Source organism: Artemia sp. Qi Xiang Cuo, chromosome 18, assembly GCF_049724085.1.
Source record: "Artemia sp. Qi Xiang Cuo chromosome 18, ASM4972408v1, whole genome shotgun sequence".
Classification (NCBI taxonomy): domain Eukaryota; kingdom Metazoa; phylum Arthropoda; class Branchiopoda; order Anostraca; family Artemiidae; genus Artemia; species Artemia sp. Qi Xiang Cuo.
The window spans coordinates 46,806,059-46,830,140 of record NC_142811.1 but is presented as its reverse complement, the minus strand read 5'-3'; the positions used below and the strand labels follow the sequence as shown (position 1 = coordinate 46,830,140).

The 24,082-nt window shown below is 37.4% G+C and overlaps 1 protein-coding gene across 2 annotated transcripts in view; it reads left to right on the top strand.

The window, feature by feature from the left end:
- Positions 1-24,082, top strand: part of LOC148941568 (uncharacterized) — a 154,501-nt gene that overhangs the window by 104,411 nt on the left and 26,008 nt on the right. For both annotated transcript variants that reach the window (XM_089104501.1, XM_089104500.1), the window contains exons 9-10: positions 10,736-10,870; positions 22,449-22,592. In XM_089104501.1, the coding sequence (XP_088960627.1) occupies positions 10,736-10,870; positions 22,449-22,592 (279 nt within the window). The remainder of the gene's footprint in view (positions 1-10,735; positions 10,871-22,448; positions 22,593-24,082) is intronic.

The window sequence follows — 24,082 nt, the reverse complement described above, 5'->3', positions numbered from 1 at the left end:
CTCTCGTTTTCACAGGATTGTGTATGTTCGGCCTTAGATTGTTTGAAATTATGCAAAGGGACAATTTACTTTTTTATTGAGATGTGGGGCTGTTTCCACAGATGAAAATTAAGAGGCTAGTGCAGCCAAATTTTTCATGATGGCTGGCATCATCACATGTGCCAGAAACTGATTCTCTGCTCCTCTCAAATGTAAATTCATGAGAGTGAGAATTTTTTTTTGTTTTGATTGTGCTACGACAATCATTGTCTACGAATCTTGGGGACTTCAACTTTCAAAACTTAATGTTGAGGCTATACGATTTAGACCATGGTAGTCCTACAGTAGAGACGTGTCGATGACGACCGATCCAGAGCCAAGCGGTTGAAGTAGTAGCACAGACACTGGTGGAAGAGAGAGGGCAAATGGATTTTGTAAAGTTGAAGTTAAGCGTATATGTTTGCAAGGGTGGACCAAGGTAGCGCGTGGGTGGTCATTTATCCTACGGGGGAGGTGTTGGGGTTCCACCCCTGTTTCTTTTCCTTTCAGATAAATGACTTGTCTTCGTTTTCCTAATTACATTTGCCTATAGTATAATTTTAAAAGACAGGTTAAATTCTCGTTGTTAAGTTACAGGTGTCGCAATAAGTAAGCTTTGAACCAAGTTCTATTTTTGTACTTCCTGGTTTGGGAGTCATTGAAAGATAAAGCTAAGAGGTCGAGTTGGGTTTGAATGGGGAAGTAGCTGATTGGCTGGGCCAAGTGAAAGTCCACCCCAATGAACAGCTGTGTGAAAAATGTTATTTTGTTTTAGTGTGCGCTTAGACCTCGTTCGGGGATATAGATTTATGTGGGATTATTCTGACCCATTTGGAAGAATACAAGTAAGGTATTTTCTACAAACTGTGTACTAGTTTCCGTAACCCAGGCAGGGTAGGAATAGAGCTAGGAGGTACCGTCATTATTATATTGACAGGGAGGTTTGTTACCTCCAAGGAGAGAGTTAAGAGATTTTCGAGCCGTAACCCAAGGCGGGTACATTTGGCTTTAGAAAGTCGCCATTTGACCACTTGATCACGTTATCATACCCTGGGACAGGGTATGCTGTAAAGCGGGTAGTACCAAACCCGATATTTGCAGAACCGGTGTGGTAGACGCGGGAATCACATTATAATTTGGGACCGGGGCTTTCCCCTCCAATAAGTGGTGACACCCGTGTATTACCACGCCAGTGGCGTTGTGGCCTACCTGTATAACACTGGTGGCTAAATACCACGAACACTGGTGTGAGCCAGAAAAGGTCCTATCAGTAAATCCGATATTTACGGAACCGTTGGGGTAAGAGCGGGAATCCCACTAACATTTGGGCCGACAAAGGGTTCTCCCCTTCGAGTAAGTGGCATAGCAACCTTTTTGCGCCATTTTTGCATCAATAAGTGGTGTCCCCCGTACTTAAACACCAATAGTACCCTTAACCTTAGTAATAGTCTTATTAGTAGGAGTAGAGGTAGTAGAAGTAGCACGCATATAGTACCTTTTGGTTGCTTCAACATCCCATTAACATACACTGAAATCTTTGATTTAATACTCTAAGCTGTTCCTGGGACATAGCTGTTACGTCCTTTTCGATAATCTGCATCCTCATAGCGTGTTTTGTTTAGATTCTGTTAGATTCTGCGGAGATAGATACAGTGCTTCCACTATATCGGATTTTCCGTCATTGTCAGATTTTGGCCCTCTCGTCGGAAAAAAAAATAATTGTGTCGAATTTTCGGTAAAAAACGTATATTTGTTCAATGTTTTCGATTTTACTTTCTTTTTGTTTTGCGTAAAAAGGATTTACAAACTTGCAAAATTGGTTGTCCGTTCTGTTAGCTATCTTTAAAAATCACCTTTCCGCTAGTTTTATTAAGGGAAAACTTTTGAAGATTTGAACATGTGTGTTTTACATTATTAGTCATTGTTAGCCTGATTTTTTACGCCAATTTTGATACCAAGAAATGCATAGCCTCATGATTTTTTACTGGACAGGTCTATAAGGCCCATGATCCAGAGCGACCCAACTCGGTTGGGGGATGTTAAAAAGAAAAAAGCAACTGTGTGTCTTCTAGTACCACTACTACAACTGGTACTATTACTGTTGCTATAATGGCTGCTACTACTATTACTGCCACTATGACGATCAGTATTAGTACTACTAAAGCTAAGGGTATTACGGTAAAACTTTCAGGGAGTCTTGAGGAGGATGTTTAACTAAACGAAACACGCTATGAGGATGCAGATTATCAAAAAGGACGTAATAGCTATGTCCCAGGAACAGCTTAGAGTATTAAATCGAAAATTTAAGTGTATGTTAATGGGATGTTGAAGCAACCAAAAGGTACTATAGGCGTGCTACTACTACTACCTCTACTTCTACTAATAAGACTATTACTAAGGCTTAAGGGTACCAAGGAAATTTGTTTAGGGAACCTACGCATACCACTATTACTACAGCTGATTCTACTTTTACTGCTACTGCTTTTACTACTATTAAGGCTAAGACTATCGAGGAGAAATTTTCAGAATATGTCGAGAGATGTGTTGAATTGAATTGAAACACGCTATATGCATGCAGGTTGTCAAAAGGACGTATTTGCAGTATCTCAAGAATGGCTTAGAATATTAGGTAAAACTTTCTTGGCTTGCTGAGGGGAATGCTGAACTAATTAAAATGCATTAAAATGAACTAATTAAATGTACATGCTACCATTAATAGTTGTAGTAATACTACTACTGCTGCTAGTACTAACATTACTAAGGCTAATGGTATTAATTTGGAAATTTAAGGGACTGTTGTTGGGGATACTGAGCTAAATCAAAAAAACATTATTTGGATATAGACTAACAAAAGAGTGGACCAGTACTATCTCAAAAATGGACTAAAGTATTAAGTTGAAACTATCAGAACATGAGGACGGAATGTTGAACTTGACCAAAAAGGCACCTATAACTACTAATACTGCAAATGCTATCACTAATCCTACACTAAAGCTCCTGCTATTATTTCTTTTGCCATGACTACTACTATTCCTAATGGCAAGGGTATTGGTCAATCTTTCATGGAATGGGGAGGTTTGTATTGAACAGAATCTAAACTTACTATGCACATGTGGGTTATCAAAGGAGTGTATTTGCAATATCCTAGCCACGCTCTAGGGTATTACGCTGAAAATTCTAGGGCTATCAATATTACTACCACTTTTGCTACTGCTTCTACTGCTATTATTGCTACTATTGAACGAAATCAAAATAGCTTAAGTGCATCGAGGTTGCCATAATAAACCAGGTTGTCATGATATCCAGACGAGGTATCTTGGGACTAGAATAAGCTTCGTGTCCATGGTTGACCCGGACAGTTTTTTCTTTCTTGAAAATCTCGTTAGCTAGCTGACATATCTGAGCGTTTAAAGCACCCCAATGTTCTTCCATAAATTCCACACCTATGAGAATTTTTCCCGATGTATATCTTCGAAAGTTTTCCCAGGAATGCTTTAAAAAACAAACAAACAAAAATCGTCCGAAACAACCCCAGAGTATTGGGTTGAATCGGACATGCCACGGGTTCCTTCGAACATCTTGTAATATAGTTACAAAGTGTTATGTTTAATAACTATTAAACGTAACAATTATTACTAAACATAACTTTCAGCGAATGTTAAACTTGGAAAAATTAAAACTAAAGCTGAGAGCATTCGCAGCTCCCTTTTTACCATCTGTCGAAACGGCAAGGAAGCTTCAAGATAATATCATCTTTTTAAACTGAAGCCTGGGCAGGGATCAGAAAAGACAAACTTTGTCCCTTTTTTTTAGGGACATAACCTCCACATCATCATCACCAATTTCTGCAACAGGTCCTACATAAAAATGTTTCCTTTTCTGACGACGAATTTCACAAGCATAAAGTCATCAGTGGCTAGGACATTTACATCAAAGAGATCCTCTGGTTCCGTTTCTCCTTGAGTTTACATCCATGAATAGACTTTCTTATAACTGATCCTCACTGACTTCAACCCGGTTAGCTGCCCTTGGTTTTCTTGCTTTCTTCAGAAGGAAACAACTTTTTACTGAGATCTTTTTCTATTTTCTACCATTCGCTGTGGTTGTTGCTTTTCCGTTGTTTCTATAAGTGTATTTTTGCTTTTCCGTTGTTTCTTGTGTGTCTTATAAGTGTATTTTTGACCATGTTGATCTTTGTTCTGTTGTATCGTGTATTGATAAGTCATGTACTTTTGCTCATGCATCTTCCGGATTGAAGCACAGGTTTAAAACCAAACGTTTTTTAGAGCGACGCCGAAAGTATTCACGACCCCCCCTCCCCTTGTTCGGGTTCCATTCGACTTTCAGTCTTATCCCCCTGCATACCCGATACAGAGCAGTATACCACAGGAATCCATCCCTCGAAACAATCCTCTGCCCCAAGTACTTACGCGTGCCCAGTCAGTCCAACCCCCAAAATCACTTCACTCAATTCGGACCATCCCCAAACCCCCCCTCACTCATATTCGTCCCAAAAATCCACTTCCTTTCGACTCCTTTCTTCTCCTTGTATCCAAGAAGTTACCGGCTGGTTCTGGACTCCACCCGTTATTTGCCGAAACATACCCAACCCCGCCCCTCTCAGAGACCCCCCACCATACTTCCCTCCCTCAGCATTATCTTGCCCCCTGACACCCCCATTTAAAGCACACACCCAACTTGACTTATTCCCAGAACACCAGGAAACCTTTCTCCCGTCCCTTGCACTTTATCCCCCTGGCTACTCTACCAGTATGACTCTGGTTTAAGAGTTAGCAGGCAGAACGATCCTCTTGTAACACCTCCATGCAGATTTTCTAAAATTTCAAATAGTTACCGCTGTTTAGTCTCCGCTAGTACCAGCTAAATTAAATGCAATTGCATTTGAAAAAGATGGATTTGATCCCCCTGTCCCTTGTTCTCACTATCCTAGTTTAGCCCCCGTCAAGAATTCCACTAGAACCCCTGACCGCATCTGTGATATAAAAAAAGTAAAGTGTAAAAACGGTACCTTCACAAGTCGCTTTCGATTCCCCAAACTTTTCTTGAGCAACGCTGAAAGCCTTAACTTTGAGAAACTCAATGAATTAGACACCCTTTCTAAAATATATAGATTAGATGTAATCTCTATTACTGAAGTTCAAGCTCAAAAGTTGCACATGTTAAAGATTAACAATTTTTCTCAATTTATTAAACTCAGACCAGAAAACCACCCTCTGGGTAAGAAAGGTGGCGGAATTCTGTTCTTTATCCGTAATGATTTATATCCAAGATCCCAATTCCGTGTCTTAATCCCTTTGATGAAGTTATGTGGGTGTGTGTTCGACCTAAAGTCTTGCCGCGTCCTTTTAATTTATTTGTCTTTTGTTGTTTTTATTACTCCACTAATGGGAGATCCGCTGAGAAAATAAATTTTATAGAAAAATTACATGCAAGTGCTGACTTTTTACAATCAAAATACCCAGATACAGGGATTTTCCTGATGTGTGACGCAAACAATATAAGACTTGATTCTACATGTAACACTTTTAATTTAGAACAGGTCGTTAATGTCCCTACTACAAAAGGCAATACTACTATTGATTTAATTTGCACTAATCTTTCGAAGTTTTACAAACCCGTCTCCGCTCTGCCCCCTCTAGGGGGTAGTTACCACTTTAGCCTTTTCCTATCTCCGCTGGCTAAAGTTAAACAGTCGTTTTCTATAACTGAAAACGCTTATAGACCTCTCACAGACTCAGGACTTTTCAATTTTTGCTCCTGGATTACTACTGAAAATTGGTCCACTGTGTATCAAACAAAATACGTTGACTATATGGCTTTGTCCCTCCAAAATCTATTGAGGAGTAATTATGAATCCCACTTCCCTGAGAAAAAATTTAAAATGTGTTCTACAGATAAGTCTTATGTTACTGAGTCTTTTAAAAAAAACTTATAAGAAAAAAAATCAACTTTTTCAAAGCAGGTTGCATTACTGAGGCTAATAGTCTAAGGAAGTTCCCAAAGAAAAAATTAAGAAAAGCAGCTTCTGATTATTATAATAATAAAGTCAAAGATCTATATTCTAACAAGCCCTAGCAATGGTACAGAAAAATTAAAGAAATATGCGGAAAAAGTCCTTCCGAAATTGACTTTCATCTCCCTGAACCCCCTAATGAGACCTCCAATGATCTAAACTTGTACCTTCTTTCCATCGGGACAAATTTCCCCGCTGTCACTGGTTCAAGTACAACTATTCCTCCTAATGATCCTCTTCCCTTTGTTTCTCCATCTTATATTACAAATAAAATTATAAATCTTATAAAATCAAGTATTTATCCCTTGGACATCCCAGTTGACTTAATTAAAGCCTTTTTGGATAAAATTGCTGAGCCTTTATCAAATATTTTCAACCACATCACAAAATTTGGTATATTCGCAAGTCGCTGGAAACAAGGTTTTATAACACCTGTCCCTAAAAAATGCGCCAGTCTGACTTTCGCCAACATTCGCCCCATTACGCTCATCTCTGTTTTTTCCAAACTTTATGAAGGTTTCCTCTGTGACTGGCTTAAGGATAAAATTTGTCCGCGTATTGACACCCGGCAGTTTGGTAACTTAAAGGAAACTTCCACCACCCATTACCTTGTGCACTTAATGCATACGATCGTAAGTAACCTTGATAAACCAAATGTCTGGCTGAACCTTGTCTTAGTTGATTTCCAAAAAGCTTTTGACCCGGTTGACCATACAATCCTAATTCGTTCACAACTGGTTAACTTTAAACTTGATCCTTTGTTAGTAAATATTGTTATATCGTTTCTTTCAAATAGATCCCAAGCTGTTAAATACAAAAATATTTTCTCTAACCCCCTCCCTATATATTGTGGAATTCCTCAAGGAACCTTATTGGGACCACTTTTATTTCTAGTCGTGATTAATGATCTTGGTAAAGAATTCCCCCAAAGGTGGAAATACATGGATGACTTGATGATCTTCGAAGTATGTCACAGGAATATTAAAAGTGACCCCCTTGAAATTCTATCCCACATTTCAGATGAAGCTAAGAACCTAAATATGAAAGTAAATTCCACTAAATCAAATGTAATGACGATAAATTTCTTGAAATCTATTCCCGCCTTCCTTGACCCTATCCCCCCAGATATTACTGTCTTCCTTTAAATTACTTGGGGTTACAATTTCCTCTAATTTAAAGTGGGATATCCACGTGAAAGATATTGTCCGTAGAGCTAATGCGTCCATGTCTCTCCTTAAGCTCTTGAATAAATTTAACATCCCCCATCCCATTCTTTAAGGATTTATACTTCCTTTGTCCGCCCGTATCTTGAATATGCTTGTCCAGTTTGGCATCCTGGCATCTCCCGTAATGAATCAGATAAAATTGAATCTATTCAAAAAAGAGCCCTAAGAATAATTTTTAAAGAAACTTTGGTACCATATTCACTCCTTCTAAAAAAGGCCAAGCTGGAAACTCTTGAGCACAGGAGAGGAACGCTGTGCCTCCGTTTTGTGAAAAATACAATAATAAACCCTTGCACGGAAAACATTTTCCCCAAAAGACACTCCCCATCCAGACACCGCCTGCCATGTACTATATCTGAACCCATCCCTATCTTATCCCCCATCCGTTGTTTAACCTCCAGATATGAAAAAACCTTTGTCCCCTTCATTACTCATCAAATAAACCAATATTTTTTTTTTTTTTTTTTTTTTTTTTTTTTTTTTTTTTACTGGTGATACCCATGCTGGTGTCCGTTTGGCTCTTCCGTTCCCTCCCCTTTTTATATACTCTCTTTTAAACCTTTTTAACATTATTTTTATCTCAATTTTTTTTTTGGTTTTGTTTTAATTTGTGCCTTTTTAACTTTCTTACATTTGACACTTTTTGTTTTTTAGACTAATGAATGGCTTAGCCTTTCTGATATTGTTGTTTTTGGCATTGTTTAGCCAGTTTTTTAGTTGTTGTGCTATTTCTATGTCTTTTTTTATTATATGACCCCGAAATGCGAATTCGGCCCTTCGGGGCCTGTGATAGTAATTTTTTGAAATAAATATCTTATCTAAATATCTTATCTTATGTTTCTATAATTATAATAGCTTTTCCTCCTCTATCCTTGGTAGTTGCAGGTGGCACTCAGAGAAATTGTCTCAGTTGCTCTGGGGTTATGGAAAAGACTACAGAAGGCTTTTGAGTTTCGTCAGTACCTTGGTCTGGCCCATGTACATCTAGCACAACAGGTTGAAAATGTCTGTCCAGCAATTGACTATCTGTAACTGAAGCTGCAGAAAATTTGGCGTGGCAGAAAGTGTTGCGGTCGAATACCCACAGTTTGGGCTTTTTGAAGCCAGACACAATGTTACTCATGCTGAACTTCTCGAGATATGGAACACGGTTGAGTTCTGCTACCTCATATATAGAGATACGTTGGCCTGAGTGATTGTTCAGTCACTCTTTAAAGCTGCTTCTCAACGCTGCTCGGAATGGTATATAGACTGAAGCATTTTAAAGCTTGCAAGTGATGCAGTAACAGTAAAGTTTTGATTTATTTCGATGGTCTGGTCCACTTCTCAGAATTTTTCTTTGTCTCCATTAAGGTGTCAGAATTAATCCAATAACTTGGATTAAGTAGTCTCAAAATACCCAGGGGCCACTCTTTCTGAATCCGTGGTTGAAAATTAAGCCTTGGAAAGACAAAAACCAGTGTTACGTGGTTACCTATCACACTAACTAAACAGACCATTGTTACATTTTGACCAAGTTCTGTTGATGTTGCCTGGGCCAGTTGCTTCTAGCCCTTCTTGAAAAGCACTCTAGTAGGTGGTAATACAGTTGGGATATCTGTTTCATCAGTGTGCCAAATACGGTCCGGAGGGATTTGTTATTTAGCATAGACTAAAGTAAGGTTATCAAAGAATCTCCCTGCAATCACTTCGTTGAAACCATTTGCTCTAACTTGACTTTTTCCATCGGGGGATCTGGTAGAAATTTCATTATCCCCCCTGAGGAGTGTATTCATCTAATCTGCCGAAGGTTGTGCCTTGATATCCCGTGATTAAGCGTGCTTTAATAGGGATTAAACCATGATTCATTTCTGAAGGTGTTTGAACTTAGTCTGAAAGTGTCTTCTCCTCGTTAGGCTTGAAGACTTGCCTGTTATGAACTATCTTTTCTGAAAAGGCGAAGTCAAGATCTGGTGCCCTCTCCGTGGCTGGGGCTGATATAGGTTCTGGGGCTTTATGACTCTGCTGCTGTAGAAGTCCCTACTTAATCATCTAATTCTGTTTCAGCTTTAGTGCTTGCAAATTCTTTGAACGTTCAAAATAATCCAGTAATGTGGATTTCATAACTCCAAACTTCTCAGCAGCTTTTCAGCTTGAAATATTGTCGAGGATAACTGCTGCTGTAGCCCTTTCATATCACCCCTATTTGGTGGTGGATGGTCGTGCTTCCGTTGAAAGTTTCCTGGCATCTTAAAAGATGATAGGTTACTTGTCTGTGTTTCAATAGCAAAGCCGTAGCCTGTAGCGCTGCACCGTGCAATACAAATGCCATGTATCAGATGCTATAAATGACCTTTGTGTTTCTGTTTGTATTTGCCTCTCCCCTCCTGGGGTTAATTTGACAAAACAAGATCGTTCTGGACACTTTCAAAAAGTCGTCCTAAGCAACCCGACTATGCAGTCTGAATTAACCCCACACAGAACATTTCTAAAAAATGGCTTCTAGACAAAAATAGTTCAGGTGTGTCCAATTTGTGACACAGCTGTAGTTAGTGACGTGATAATGCTAAGTACTTGCCAATATTCAACTATGTACCTACGTAAATAACACAGCTACAAAACCTGGTGCATGTTAGTGGAAATAAAAGAATATCTTAAAAAGGGTTCACCGGGAATAACTTTTAAACGTGTATGTGGAAACTTTGAAACTTGTGCGCAAAGTCGGCCCTTCTTCAAAACTCGATCCTGATTTTTGGCAGAATTTGTCGTGCAAAACTAGATTTTATAATAGCAGTGTCCAAACCAACCTGTGTCCGAAACAACTTTGGTCTCCCCTATAAAGTAGAAACTTCCACTGAAAATTTATTTTGCTTTAAAACGAAGTCAAAGGCCCTAAGTGCATGCTGGTTGTCTATAAGATGTCTTAGAGGTATCTCAAGAAGAATTTAGGGTATTTAGCTCAATTACTACTTCCTCTCTTACTATTGATCTAAATCAAAAGAATTTAAGTGCAAATAGGGCTGTGCAAACAGCATAGATACAATGTCTTAGGAATAGAATAGGGTATTGAGGTTTATTTTCCAGGGAGAGTTCAGGAAGTGTTATACTAAATCAAAAGATACTATCGGGTTTAAGTTTTCAAAAAGGTGTATTTTTATTAAAAATTGTTGAAAATTTTGTCTAACCCAAATAGTAAGCCAAAATCTGGAATCTTATAGAGAAAAAGCAAAAAGATTTAAAATATTCTTTTATTTACCAATGAAAAAACTATGTCAACTAAAAACGAACAGCAATTAATTTTAAAGACCTTAAAAAAATGAAGACCTTTTTCTACAGTTATAGCCCAAAAGTCGCAGCAAAACCACAAAACATTCTTCTTGGGAAAAAATTTTTCGGGCATGCTTGATTCCGCACAAAGTTTTCTATGTCAGTTGGCTGTTTCAATTTTCTTACGCCATTGATTAGTCTTTCTTTGCAGGAACTGGAAAGACCACCATGTTCTCAATATCCATCCTGCAAAAAATTGACACAAGTCTTAAAGAGTGTCAAGCAATAGTTCTGGTACCAAATGGAGAACACGCCCAGCACACTCAAAAGCTTTTATTATCTTTAGGTAAATTTATTAATATTTAATTTCTTCAATACTTTTAAAGTTATCTTAAATTGAACCATGAAACTCGTGCTTAAAATTCGACTGGCTTTGGAGTCACAGTCGCAAATAAAATCCTCTTGGATCTCGACTTTACGGATGATGTGGCACTTCTGGAAAGGACAAAGCAGCGACTCCAGGAGCTCCTTAACAAAGTTAGCGTTAAAGCGGAGAAAGTCGGCCTAACATCAACATAGACAAGACTAAATCAATTGCAGCATCAGGGTCGCCAGTCGAGCTTCTGTACAAAAATCGCAGTCGAACAAGTCCAGGAATTTAAGTACCTCGGAAGCTGAGTCGATTACAAAGGAGAGGTGCACAATGAGGTCAAGAGATGAATTGGCACGGCAAACTCTGCTTTCAACAAACTTAAGCCAGTATGGAAATCAAACAAGTACTCGCTTGCTCTAAAGCTGCGACCTCTTAATAGCAACGTTATGTCCGTGCTTTTGTATGCCACTGAGTGCTGGGAACTAGATGTTAGGGTAGCGAAAAGACTCACAGCTTTCAAAAATATGTGCTTGAGACGCATGCTGAATATCGGTTGGCGTCAAAAGTCAGTTACATCGAGGTCCGCAGAAGAACTGGCCAGCCGCTTATTACTGAATTGATTAAGAAGATAAGATGAGGCTATCTTTGCCATATCCTTAGGGTGAAGGAATCCAGAATCTCATACTAGGTTCAGCAGTGGAAGCCACGTGAGCGTCGATGGAGGGGAAGACTGGAAAACACCCTCAGACACACGTACGATCATGATCTACGCAGTGCTCACACATCACTACAACCCCAGTGGGATGACGTACTCGCCGCAGCGCCAGTACGTGACGTTTACCGAGGCTTCGTCGATGCCCATGCGCCACAGATGGCTTAGGAGGACCGAAGTTATAAGTAAGTAAGTTTTGAGTCGTAGCAAAAACAATGTTAGTTATAATTTTCTATTCATTTAAAAAAAAAAATTGAATTAAACTATGATGGATTAGGAGTATGAAATTAAAAAGAATGAAAAGAATAAAACTTTTGAGGGGACAGCTTCTCAGGATATTCCGAATTGTAGAAGGACATTTATGTTTTTTTATGATATTGTTAATTCAAAAATTGTAATTCGACCCTTTGGGGCTTGTGATAATGATTTTTGAAATAAATATCTTGTCTTGTCTCACTCCTGCATTGGCTCTGATTCCAACATAGCTGGATTTGTGTCAAGATTTTACGCGTACATCGTTTTTCTGTATCTCTAGCAAGATGTTTCTTAACTCAGCCAAGTGAAAAGTACAGATTTTTGAGTCACATGACAACTTTCTTGTCAGGATGACTTATTGTAGATTTCTGGGTTGGCTTCCAAGATGGCGCTGAGAAGTTTTTTTTTAGAACAGAAGATCCATCTGGGAATTTTTTGGCTACAGCAGCTCCGTTTTGTGGTGTTAAAGATGCCGAGGAAGCCTTTTGGTTTCTGATAGCTCCATATGTTTATGGTTTTGAACATTGTTTCATTGTCAGTTCTCTATAGAGGTTGACTATTTGACTCTGAGGGTACTATTTTTTGTGAGCTTCTATCAGGTTTAGGTTGACTTTAACTGCTCTCATTATCCAAGAAAGATTAGATGGGAAATGATTTTTCCGTATCTAGGTCTGATTTCAGTTTGGGACAGCTCTCTTGAAGTTTTCCATGAGCTAATAATGACTTTGACTTCATGCTGCCTTCCCAAATTTGGAATTGTAGATTTTGTGACATGATTCTATCTACTGTACTTTGTTAAAGTGTTTCATCATCTGAATTCTTGCATAATCGTAGATAGTAGGAAATCCAGCAGTTTCTCGTATCGTTTTACTAGGCGTGTGCCGTTGTAATCTTAATACTAAGCATAGCGACATATTTTGAATACTTTCCAATTGAGCTAAGTTTATATTCTTACAGGGTCCAAATTCTACTATTTCATAATTTATCATTGATAGTAAATACCGTTTTATGAAATATAATAGTGTTTTGGCTCATCCCGGCCACTTTGTTCCAGCAAACCTCTTCAGGATGAGAATTCTCGATACAGGATTGCTAAAGTTGCTCTGTTTGTTGCTTCCAGGTTAGTTTGATCTCAACTAATTTTCCCCGCGTTCGGTGCTTGTTACCAACTTCACTCTCATTCCTGTTGTAATGTGTTCCTACTCTTGGTTCATTTATCCTTTTCCTGCTATTAATTTTTTTTTATTTTTTTTCACAAAAGAAGCTTTTCAATGAAAAGTAAAGATCCGCAATTAAACAGCGGTGAGGAGAAATAAAATCAAAGAAATATCGTCATAAATTACCCTTGATAAGGAAATGAAACGTAAAACGAACAGAAATTACAATAAATAACCGAGTCAAACTCCAAATGAGCAGAAACTAAGAGGAGTAAGGCTGACCCCTTCCATCCCTTCCGAGAATTAGAACGTATTTTACACTTTACTTAAAACAATCTTTATTTCGAGCTGCGTGTTTCTATTCCTCATAATGTCGAAAAAAAGTATTTTTAATAATCAAGTCAATACTAGAAGCCATGAAAGTTTCAGCTTCATACGGTCAGTCAGTCTTCAGATATTCCTGAGGCGTCTTATTAACATTCGGCATGTGCATAATGACTTTAATTTTCGTGAATGTTACTATTTTATCTCCCTTTCTACTCCTAAGATATCCCTCTTTGATATCTTGACAACCTGGTTTATTTCGGCAACCTGGGTGCGCGTAAACTATTTTGATTTAGTTAAATAGTCACAGTAGTAGTAGCGGAAGCCATTGCATAAGTTGTAGTAATATTTATTGCCCTGGGAGTTATACCTAAATGCCCGGAGCGGTTACTGGGATACTGCCAATAAACCCCTTTGATAACCCGAACATATTATGCTTTGATTCATTTCGACGCCGCCCTCATCGTTCCCTCAAAGTTTAACTAACACCCTTAGCATTAGAAAAAGTAGTAACAATAGTAGTAGTAGGAGTATTAGGAATAGTATTAATGATAGCAGAAGTATTATAAGTTGTAAGGAGTAATAGTGTTCACATTGGGATTTTTTTATCTACTTCATAATCCCGTCCTAATACCCCGATAGTTTCAACTTAATACTTTAAGCCATTTTGAAATATTGCCAATACATCCTTTTGATAACATGTATGCACACAATGTGTTTTGAATTAGTCCAACTTCCCCCTCAGTAGTTCCTGAAAGTTTCATCCTATTGCTCTAAATCGTTCATGTGATAATGCTGATACGGTATTTCGGCATTCCGCATTCATGTAGCGTGCTTCAGTTAAATTCAGCATACCCCTCAACGTTTCCTGAAAATTTCTCCTTGGTACCCTTAACCTTAGTAATAGTATCGGTAGTAGCAGTAGAGGTAGTGGTAGCTGTTGCATGCATATAGTGACTTTTGGTTGGTACAGCATTCCCTTAAACGTGCACAAAAAGTTTAAACCTAACACTCTAAGTTGTTTGCGCGATATAATTGTTATACCTTTTGTTATAAAAATTGCTACTACATAGTGTGTTCAATTCAGTTCAACATCTTCCTGAATATTTCTTGAAAATTTCACCGTAACACCCTTAGATTCAGTACTTTTAGTAGTATTCATAGTGGTAGTTGTAGTAATAGTAGCGGCAGTAGTAGTAATTGTAGTTTTGGTAGTAGTTGTAATAGCAGTTCTAGTAGTAGTACCAGTCGTAGTTCTTGTACTAGTAGTAACATGCACATAGTGTCGTTTGGTTAGCTTTGCTCTCTTTCTAAGGTTCTCGCACTGCTTTTTCCAGTGGTAGGAGAGGATCAACTAAACTTCTACCTTTTCTAAATCTTGATGTTCCTAAAATATTGTTTACCTCTACTAACTCCTCTGGCTTATTTGTTAAGGCTTTCTTAAACATTCTTGACAGAATTGGTAGTAACACTGTGGGTCGATATTATGTAGTTTTTATGTTGGCTTTCTTGGTTTTGAAACTGGTGTTAGAAAGGCTAATATTCCTGTTTTCAGAATTCCCTAGTTTGAAGGACCTCCTTTAGACATTTAGCAATGCTTCCAAGTAGTTTTGCCCAGCTTCTTTTGCTTACTTGTATCTAATTTTGTCTATTCCTGGGATATGCTAGTTGTATTTCTGATATAGGCACTAAAGTAACTGATCCAAGATGCTGGTTGTCGGTTATTATTGCTCTTTTTCTAAGGTTTTAATGAGTTAGGAAATTGTATGACATTAGGATCGTTTTTATTTTTACACAATGACAGTGCTGAAGTGCTGTAGTTTTTCTTCTAGGATACTGACAATTTTTTTTTCACAAAGGATTATAAAACCAAGTTATTCTTTCGCTCTCAGTTTGTCCCATCTGCAGCACGTCAGCAGTCAGCACGTCAGGATTTGTTCTATGGATTTTCCTACTTTTTTTTATGAGGTTTCACCTTCCCATTCTGTACTGTTTGCATTAAAATTTCCCACAGTGACGGTTTTAGAGTGGTGTAATTCTTCCTCCGGCCTACTGACAATTTTTTTTTCTCCTAGAGTTGTAAAACCTAGTTATTCTTTCGCTCTCAGCTTGTCTCATCTGCAGCACGTCAGCAGTCAGCACGTCAGGATTTGTTTTATGACTTTTCCTGCTATGTTTGATGAAGTTTCATCTCCCCATTCTGGACTGTTTGCATTAAAATCTCCCTCAATGACAGTGTTGGAGTGGTATAGTTTTTCCTCCTGGATACTGGCAATTTTTTTCCCAAAGGAGTTATAAAACCGAGTTATTCTTCGCTCTTAGTTTGTCCCATCTGCAGCATGTCAGCAGTCAGCATGTCAGGATTTGTTCTATGGGTTTCTCCTGCTTTGTTTGATGAAGTTTCATCTCCCCATTCTGGACTGTTTGCATTAAAATCTGCCACAATGACAGTGTTGGAGTGGTGTAGTTCTTCCTCCAGGATACTGACAATTTTTTTCCCAGAGGAGTTATAAAAGCGAGTTATTCTTTTACTCTCAGTTTGTCCCATCTGCAGCACGTCAGCAGTCAGCATGTCAGGATTTGTTTTATGGCTTTTCCTGCTTTGTTTGATAAAGTTTCATCTTCTCATTATGTATGCATTAAAATCTTCCACAATGACAGTTTTGGAGTGGTGCAGTTCTTTCGCCAGGATACTGACACTTTTTTCCCAAAGGAGTTATAAAACCGAGTTATTCTTTCACTCTCAGTTTGTCCTATCTGCAGCACGTCAGGATTTGATGTTTTTAACTACTTTGTTTGATGAAGTTTCATCTTCCCATTCTGGACTGTTTGCATTAAAATCTCCCACAATGACAGTGTTGGAGTGATGTAGTTCTTCCTCCGGGGTACTGACTATTTTTTTTTCCCAAATGAGTTATAAACTAAGCTATTCTTTCGCTCTCAGTTTGTCTCATCTGCAGCACATCAGCAGTCAGCACTTAAGGACTTTTCTATGGCTTCCTGCTTTGTTTGATGAAGTTATATCTTCCCATTCTATACTGTTTGCATTAAAATCTCCCACAATGACAGTAATGGAGTGATGTAGTTTTTCCTCCAGGATACTGACAATTTTGCTATTCCCAAAGGGGTTACAAAACCAAGCTATTCTTTAGCTCCCAGTTTGTGCCATCTGCAGCACGTCAGCAGTGACAAAGTTAGCTTCTAACGATTATCCCTGCATGAAATAGCAGAGAGGGCTATTTTGGATCTTATAAAGATAGCCACTCCTCATTTTTTTTTCCTGTAGATCTATTCTTGCGGTATACCTCATAACCTGGGATTTCAAATTTTTTTCATGTTGTCTAATTTCGTGTCCTGTAAGCAGATTACATCTTTTTCATTCTTTGATAGATTGTCCGTAGCATTGGCAGTTGCAGCAAAAAAGGTATGTGATAGTAAATACCTCTGAGGCATGGCCATGTTTCTCACACGGGAATTTGTTGCGAGGATTGGCTTTGGCACGCACTGTTTTTAGTCGGAAGCAAACTACAAAGATGAAAGCTAACGGTTGGTGCTATCTGTTTACCGTTTGTTTTTGTTTTTTTTTTTTACCTTAAGACCGTCCAGGATCAATAGATTTTTAGCATTATCATTGTTGAATGCTTAAAATCTATTGATCTTAGACGGTCTTATGGTAAAAAATAATAAGGGCTATAGTTTGTTAGTTAATAGCGACTGGTCAACCTGCCTGAGACTCTAGGCGGGCGTGCCTCTCCAAAAGCTAACACACAAGTATTCATCCAATTTGAGAATCATAGCTACTCCCACTGTTTGTCCAAGCTGTTTACCAAAACACTTGGAAAATTATAGGTCTCCCCGTTCCCCTGCAATTCCAGGGGACTCTTCGGTCATGTATCAATCCTAAAACACGGTAGTCTGCCTGAGACTCTAAGCAGGCAAGCCTATTAGACTTAGGTCACTTGCTTGCTTCTGAGTCCAAGCAAATTCAGTTCCCCCTTTTGCATACAAGTCCAGTCGACATTGTCCGTCATGAGTCAATCCCAATACTTCAATCTTCACTGAAGTTCTATGATTATCTACCTTAGTTCTGCCCCAAGATGGATGGATAGATAATAGACTATCTATCAACAAGTGAAAATTACATCATTTTTATACTTTCCTGAAAAAGGCTTATGCCAGCTCTGCCTCTCACTCTGACTATCTTAGCTTTTGCTTTTTCAAAATGTCTTTTTTATGTCTTAGCTTTTTCTCCAACTAGCCATGGATTAATGGCAACCTGATTGTAATTCAATTTTTATCAACTTTGAATTTAAATCAAGTCGCCATTAATCCATGGCTGATTGGAGAAAAAGCCAAGACAGATAGTCAGAGCGATAGGCACAGCTGGCATAAGGCTTTTCCAGAAATGTATAAAAATGATGTCATTTTCACTTGTTGATAGATAGTCTATCATTCATCCATCCATTTTAGGGCAAAACTAAGGTAGATAGTCATAGAACTTCAGGGATCATCGAGATTTTTGGGTTGACTCATGATGGACAATGTCGACTGGACTTGTATGCAAAATGGGGGACTGAATTTGCTCACGACTGTAAAACAGGAAAATCGCATGGCTCTTTCTTAGTTGAAACAGTGAAAGACGAACCAAAGAGAATAAGGCAGCGAAGTCAGTCAAACATGGCACCATAATCTGGGGAAGCAACTTTTCAGAAGATGTTTGTGTAATATTACGTTGTCGAACGATAAGTGCGTGTTGCACCATCATATAATGATTTATTTCAATAATTCAGTTACTACGGGCTGTAGTTCGCTCATTAATATATGTTTTTAAGCCAAGGCACTAAGTTTCCTTATTAGGGGTATCGACACAGGTTTTCAAATATCCTGCTTTGTGTTTGGATCTGACACCTTTTTTAGGGATTTTGGACTAGTTTGTGGTACTATGTGATGTTTTCGTCTTTTACTAGGTTACACCTACCGCTGCATCCACGATAATTGCAATTGGGGCTTGTTCTTTTGTGTAAATTAAATACAAAAATCAAGTTTTTTCAACTGAAAGTAAGGAGCAACATTAAAACTCAAAACGAACAGAAATTATTACGTATATGAGGGGATTCGTTTTCTTGTCAATATCTCGCTCTTTACGCTAAAGTTCGAATTTTGTTCGAATCACAAACTCCTGGATCACAAAGGCCTTTTATTTAGAATAGATAGCTCTTTTTAAAGTATAAAAAAAAACTTTAGCGTAAAGTGCAAGGTATTGACTAGGGGGTAAATCCCCTCATATACGTAATAATTTCTGTTCGTTCTAAGTTTTAATGTTGCTCCTTACTTTCAGTTGAAAAAAACTTGTTTTTTTATTTAATTTCTGATCTTTTTTTTACATAATGCTGGGAAATCCGGCACCCCTTTCATAGAAATGTCCCTTCCCCACATGAAAACATCCTCCATGGAAAGATACTCCCACGTAACCCTCACCTCCGATCCCCCCCCCCCCACCTGAAAAAATCCCTCCTGAAAACGTCTGTATAATTCCCAGTAATCAATACTATATGTAAACAATAGGCAAAGTTCATAACTTGCAGCCCTTCCCCCGAGAACTGTGGGGGATGAAGTCATCCTCAAAGACATATTTATTAGATTTTTGACTATGCTAAACAAAATGGATATCAAAAAATTTTGATCAGGTGACTTTGGGAAAAAACAAGCGTGGGAAGGGGCCTAGTTGCCCTCCAATTTTTTTCATTTAAAATAGGCACTAGAACTTTTAATTTCCGTTTGAATGAGCCCTCTCATGATATTCTAGGACTATTGGATTGATACGATCACCCCTGGGGGGAAAAAAAAAAATAAAATAAACACGCATCCGTGATCTTTCTTCTGGCAAAAAATACAAAATTCCACATTTTTACAGATAGGAGCTTGAAAACTCAACAATAGTGTATTCTGGTACGCTGAATCTGTTGGTTTGATTTTCATTAAGATTTCGTCACTTTTAGGGGGTGTCTCCCCCTTTTTTTTGAAAAAAGGCAATTTTTTCAGGTTCGTAACTTTTGATTGGTAAAATTAAACTTAATGAAACTTATATATTTGAAATCAGCATAAAAATCCGATTCTTATGATGTATCTACTGGTATCAAAATTCTGTTTTTTAGAGTTTCGGTTACTATTGAGCCGGGTCTCTCCTTACTTACAGTTCGTTACCACGAACTGTTTGATGAGACGAAAATTTTTTTTGCGAAAATTCAGCAGAGCGAACAGAATTTTTTAAATCACAGTTAGAAATTCTTTTTTCTTGAGGAAGAATTCCAGGATTTTTTTCCGAATCATCAGTATTACAAAAATATTTGGTAATAACCCTAACGGGTTCATTTTTGCCATAATGGAAAAACATGGATGTGTTTGGATAAATGATGGGCGTGGGAGGGGGGGATTGGTTACCCTCTAATCCCTTTTGACTATTAAAAAGGGCACTAGTCCTTTTCTTTCCTCAATTGTTCATTGGTATCCTTGTATACATATTCGTGTTATTGCTACAGTAACTGCAATTTCTCCTCCCAAAATTCACGTACGAAATTTCTAAAAAGTATGCCTCAGTATATTCATAGTGTTGTCTAATATTTTGTTTTAAAATTTGGCATTGCATCAGTGAACTGTTCCACAGTCAGCAGTCCAGAAGTTGGAAGCATTTCATTAAAAATTCAAGATTTCTTTTGGATATTACTATGAAGGTTTGGCAGAGCATTTCTAGCCAACTTTTCAACAGCATTAGCTCTTTCAAAGAGAATTTTGATCTGTAATTTTGAGTATTTTATATAATCTCGATAATATATTCGTAAAATGTTTCTCAATTTATCAAGACCAGTTTGCATTGTTGCCATCTTTTTGGACTTATGGATATACTTTATAAGTTTATCTCTGTGGGTTCTTTAATAAAGTGTCGCAGATGTGTTAATTTTTTATATTGCTTTCGTCACCCCAGTATTTACTCATTATTGTGGGAGTGATTATTTTACCACGTTTTATATTTATATTTGTTTTGATTTGATTTGTTTTGATCTGTGTAATAACGCTCCTTGATCTTTTGTTTGGCTCTCTCAATTTTCGCTTCTGGATGGCCCTGGTCTGTTGAGTACCTTTGGTTGTCTCTTAAAATCTTTCTCTTAATCTTTTTAAAATCATTATCTTAAAATCTGGATCATAAGATAACTTTTTAACCCACCCTTACTTATACTCGTTCCTTTTGGTGACCTTTTGATCTCTTTTAAATATGCATTTTTGATATTTTAGGACGTATCTCTTTCTTTCTTTCTTTTTTTTTTTTTTTTGTAGTGTTGTTTTCGGTATACCCTGTTTTCTTACCGTGAATATTTGGACTGCACGGCACTTATACTTTTCTTGTTTTTGACTTGAGATACTAAAAGCTTTTACTAAATGATTTTAATGTTTACTGATATTTTTAACTTTTACTGATAATGGCTTAACGAGATGCTTAAAAACTAAATAAAATAAAACTTATTTTAAAGTTTTTAGGTATTATTTTAGTTTCGATTGAAAAACTATAATTGTTGCTAAGACACTATAAATAGTTTTGTAGTTTACATAATAACTTTACCTATTCTGAACTGAGGTAAAATGAAATAAAAAGTAATTTAAGATTTTTAGGTATGTTACTAGTTTCAATTCAAAAATTAGAGTTGTTGCTAAGATACTATAAATATAGATTCAAAGATTTTTAACTGAGAGCTGAATTGAAATTAATATATTTTAAAATTTTCAAAAGTTTCTCTGCGCTTCAATTCAAAAGGGTGATTTTTTGTTAAGACCTAAAAAATTATTGCATTTTATATAATAACTTAAATTTGGCTTAATCTCAATTCCTGCTTCTCGATAGCCATCATTGTTATGATAATGCTCCTTGATCTTTTGTTTGGCTCTCTCAATTTTTGTTTCTCAATAGTCCTGGTCTGTTGAATACCTTTCTGTTTTTTTCTCTCTCAAATATAGCACCATGCCTCAGAGAAGGGCTTTCTCAAAATATACTAGTGTTTCATTATCTTGTCAAAAGATGAGTGCGTTGCATTTCAACATAGTAGTTACTCTGGGGTAGAGGGCATTCTTTACTTTAAAAAATTATCTTTACTGCTTCCCTTATTTTTCAAGCCAATGTATTTCCCTTCCTGTTCAAGCCAAGGGACTGTAAGTTTTCTTTATAGGGTGTTTGGCCAAGGTGGTTTCAATGGTTTATTTTTGCTTTGATTTGACCCCCAGTTGTGGAAAAAAAAACGATAAAGAAAAAAGATGCTTTCGATACAGAATATCGGGGCTGTAGCCGCTTTCCTTATTTTTCAAGCCGATGTATTTCCCTTCCTCTTCAAGCCAAGGGACTGTAAGTTTTCTTTGTAGGGTGTTTGGCCAAGGTGGTTTCAATGGTTTATTTTTGCTTTGATTTGACCCCCAGTTGTGGAAAAAAAACGAGAAAGAAAAAAGATGCTTTCGATACAGAATATCGTGGCTGTAGCCACTTTCCTTATTTTTCAAGCCGATGTATTCCCCTTCCTGTTCAAGCCAAGGGACTGTAAGTTTTCTTTATAGGGTGTTTGGCCAAGGTTGTTTCAATGGTTTATTTTTGCTTTGATCTGACACCCTTTTTTAGGGGGTTTTAAAGCTATTTGTTTTGTTACTATGGGACATGTTCGCCTCCTACTAGGTTGCAGCTACCGCTGCAACCACGATTCAATCAGACACCATGTTTAAAGGCTTCACGCTATTTTTTTTATTGCTATGGGACGTTTTTGTCTCTTGCTAGGTTGTAGCTACTTCTGCAACCATGATTTCAGCTACTGCTGCAACCACTCGTGTTTGGACCACTCCGGAGGGCTTCTCAAATTCATTCTACGGCCGCCCCTACATAATGATGTGGGCAAGTATCTGATTATAGCGCGGCTTGTGGTGATTAAGTTCGAAGTTAATGTATAAAGTACTGGTATATTAAACAATGGTCTACTAAGATACTGTCTACAAACATTTTTTTCTTTTTTTGTTTATGTTATGAGCGTAAAACTGTATACCCCTCTTATTGGGTGACTATGGTATTTTCTAGGTGACCAAATGGTTACAAAGTGTCACGCACTCATTAATGGCACAAATGTCCGCGAGGATTTAAAAATATTAAGCAGCTCGGGAGTCCATATAGTTGTTGGAACTCCGGGTAGAGTTTTCGACTTGCTTTCACGGCGTGCCCTGAGTAAGTAATCTTTTTGTTGCTCCTTTCAGTTAGTATTCCTCTTTTTATTTCTTGCTCTTTTGCTCTGATAAATATTTTTGAATCTGAGGAATATTTAGGCCCGTTACACAAAGCGTTTTATGCTTTTTGGTATTCCTTAATGACTGCTTGTTTAACCTGGTTACTGAGCTAAAATCACACCAGTTTTTATTGTTTTGTTTCCGCTGATTTATTGTTCAAACTTTTTAACAGAGTTTTTTACTTCCAAAAATGTCATAAGTTTAGTCGTATTTACATAAAAGAAAAAAAGTCTGCTATATGGATCCAGAAATTGCTACAGATGCATTAATAATGCCAGTGAGATATTATATATTCAAAGTAAGAAAAAAGAACTACCCCAGAAGTGAATAGCACAGTATGTGATTGGTCTCATAAAAAAGAGAAAGGGGAGACTAATATCCTATAAAAAAAGTGTGTTTTAATTTCTTTGGTTTATATTTGTAATGTCTTAATCCAAGACAATTACATTTTCTTATTTCTGAGTGTAAGTAGATCTGTCTTCATAAAACTTGATTGATTTTCAAACTTCTTAAGTATAATTTCATGTCAATAAAACAAGAAAAACATTAATTCCACTTGGCTGATTTTCGTGTGTGAAAAATTTAATTAAGTAGTGAGAAAGGAATGCTTTGACTCAATATTTTTTGAACTAGTTTTACTTTTGTGTCTTTGGGCTTATAATAACAGGTGTTAACGGACCAAACCGACGCAAAGAAAATTCATCTTGGTCAAGGCCAGTGCTGCATTCAGGTTTTTTGTTTGAGTGGAGGGGGTGTACATAAAAGACTTACAAAACGTAAAACCAACTTATTTTTAGGCTGTCGATTTTGTCTTCTGTGAATGAACTCTCTTTGTCTCTGTCCCGTCTTCTTCTTCTTTCTTTTGTTTTTTTTGTGTTCTTTGTTTTTGTTTCTTTTTCTTTGTATTTTTGTCAGTACTTTATTTTGAATTGTTTGTGCTTAATCGAGTAATAGTTTAATATGTTCAAGTTTTGTTTCGTTATTTTCCTCCTTTACAGGCCATAGAGCCTTTGTCGGATCTCTGATTGTGTTATTGACTTGTTGTTTTTTTTTTGTTTTTTTTTTTGTCGAAAAAAAAATGTATCTGTATTTGTTACGATAGGACCTTGCAGGGGTAGAATATGCCAAAACACCCCCACAGAGAGAAAGACCACTCCCCCAGCAAGTGAACATTGTTTGCGTGTTAGCATAAATAGCCCCATACACCTTATATTTTTGCAATGCTTCCATGGGGAGCGAATATTGTTTACGCGTTAGCACAAAGTATCTGTTTCAGTTCTTTAAATGCTCTTTATTTCCAGACTTAGCACAGAGACAATCTAAAACCTGGTAGAGAGACATTTTCATCTTGGCACGATTTAAAACTTAGTTAACCTAGCCAGGCCCGCTGGCATACCCTTCTGTCAAAACACACTTCAGAATCAATCTATT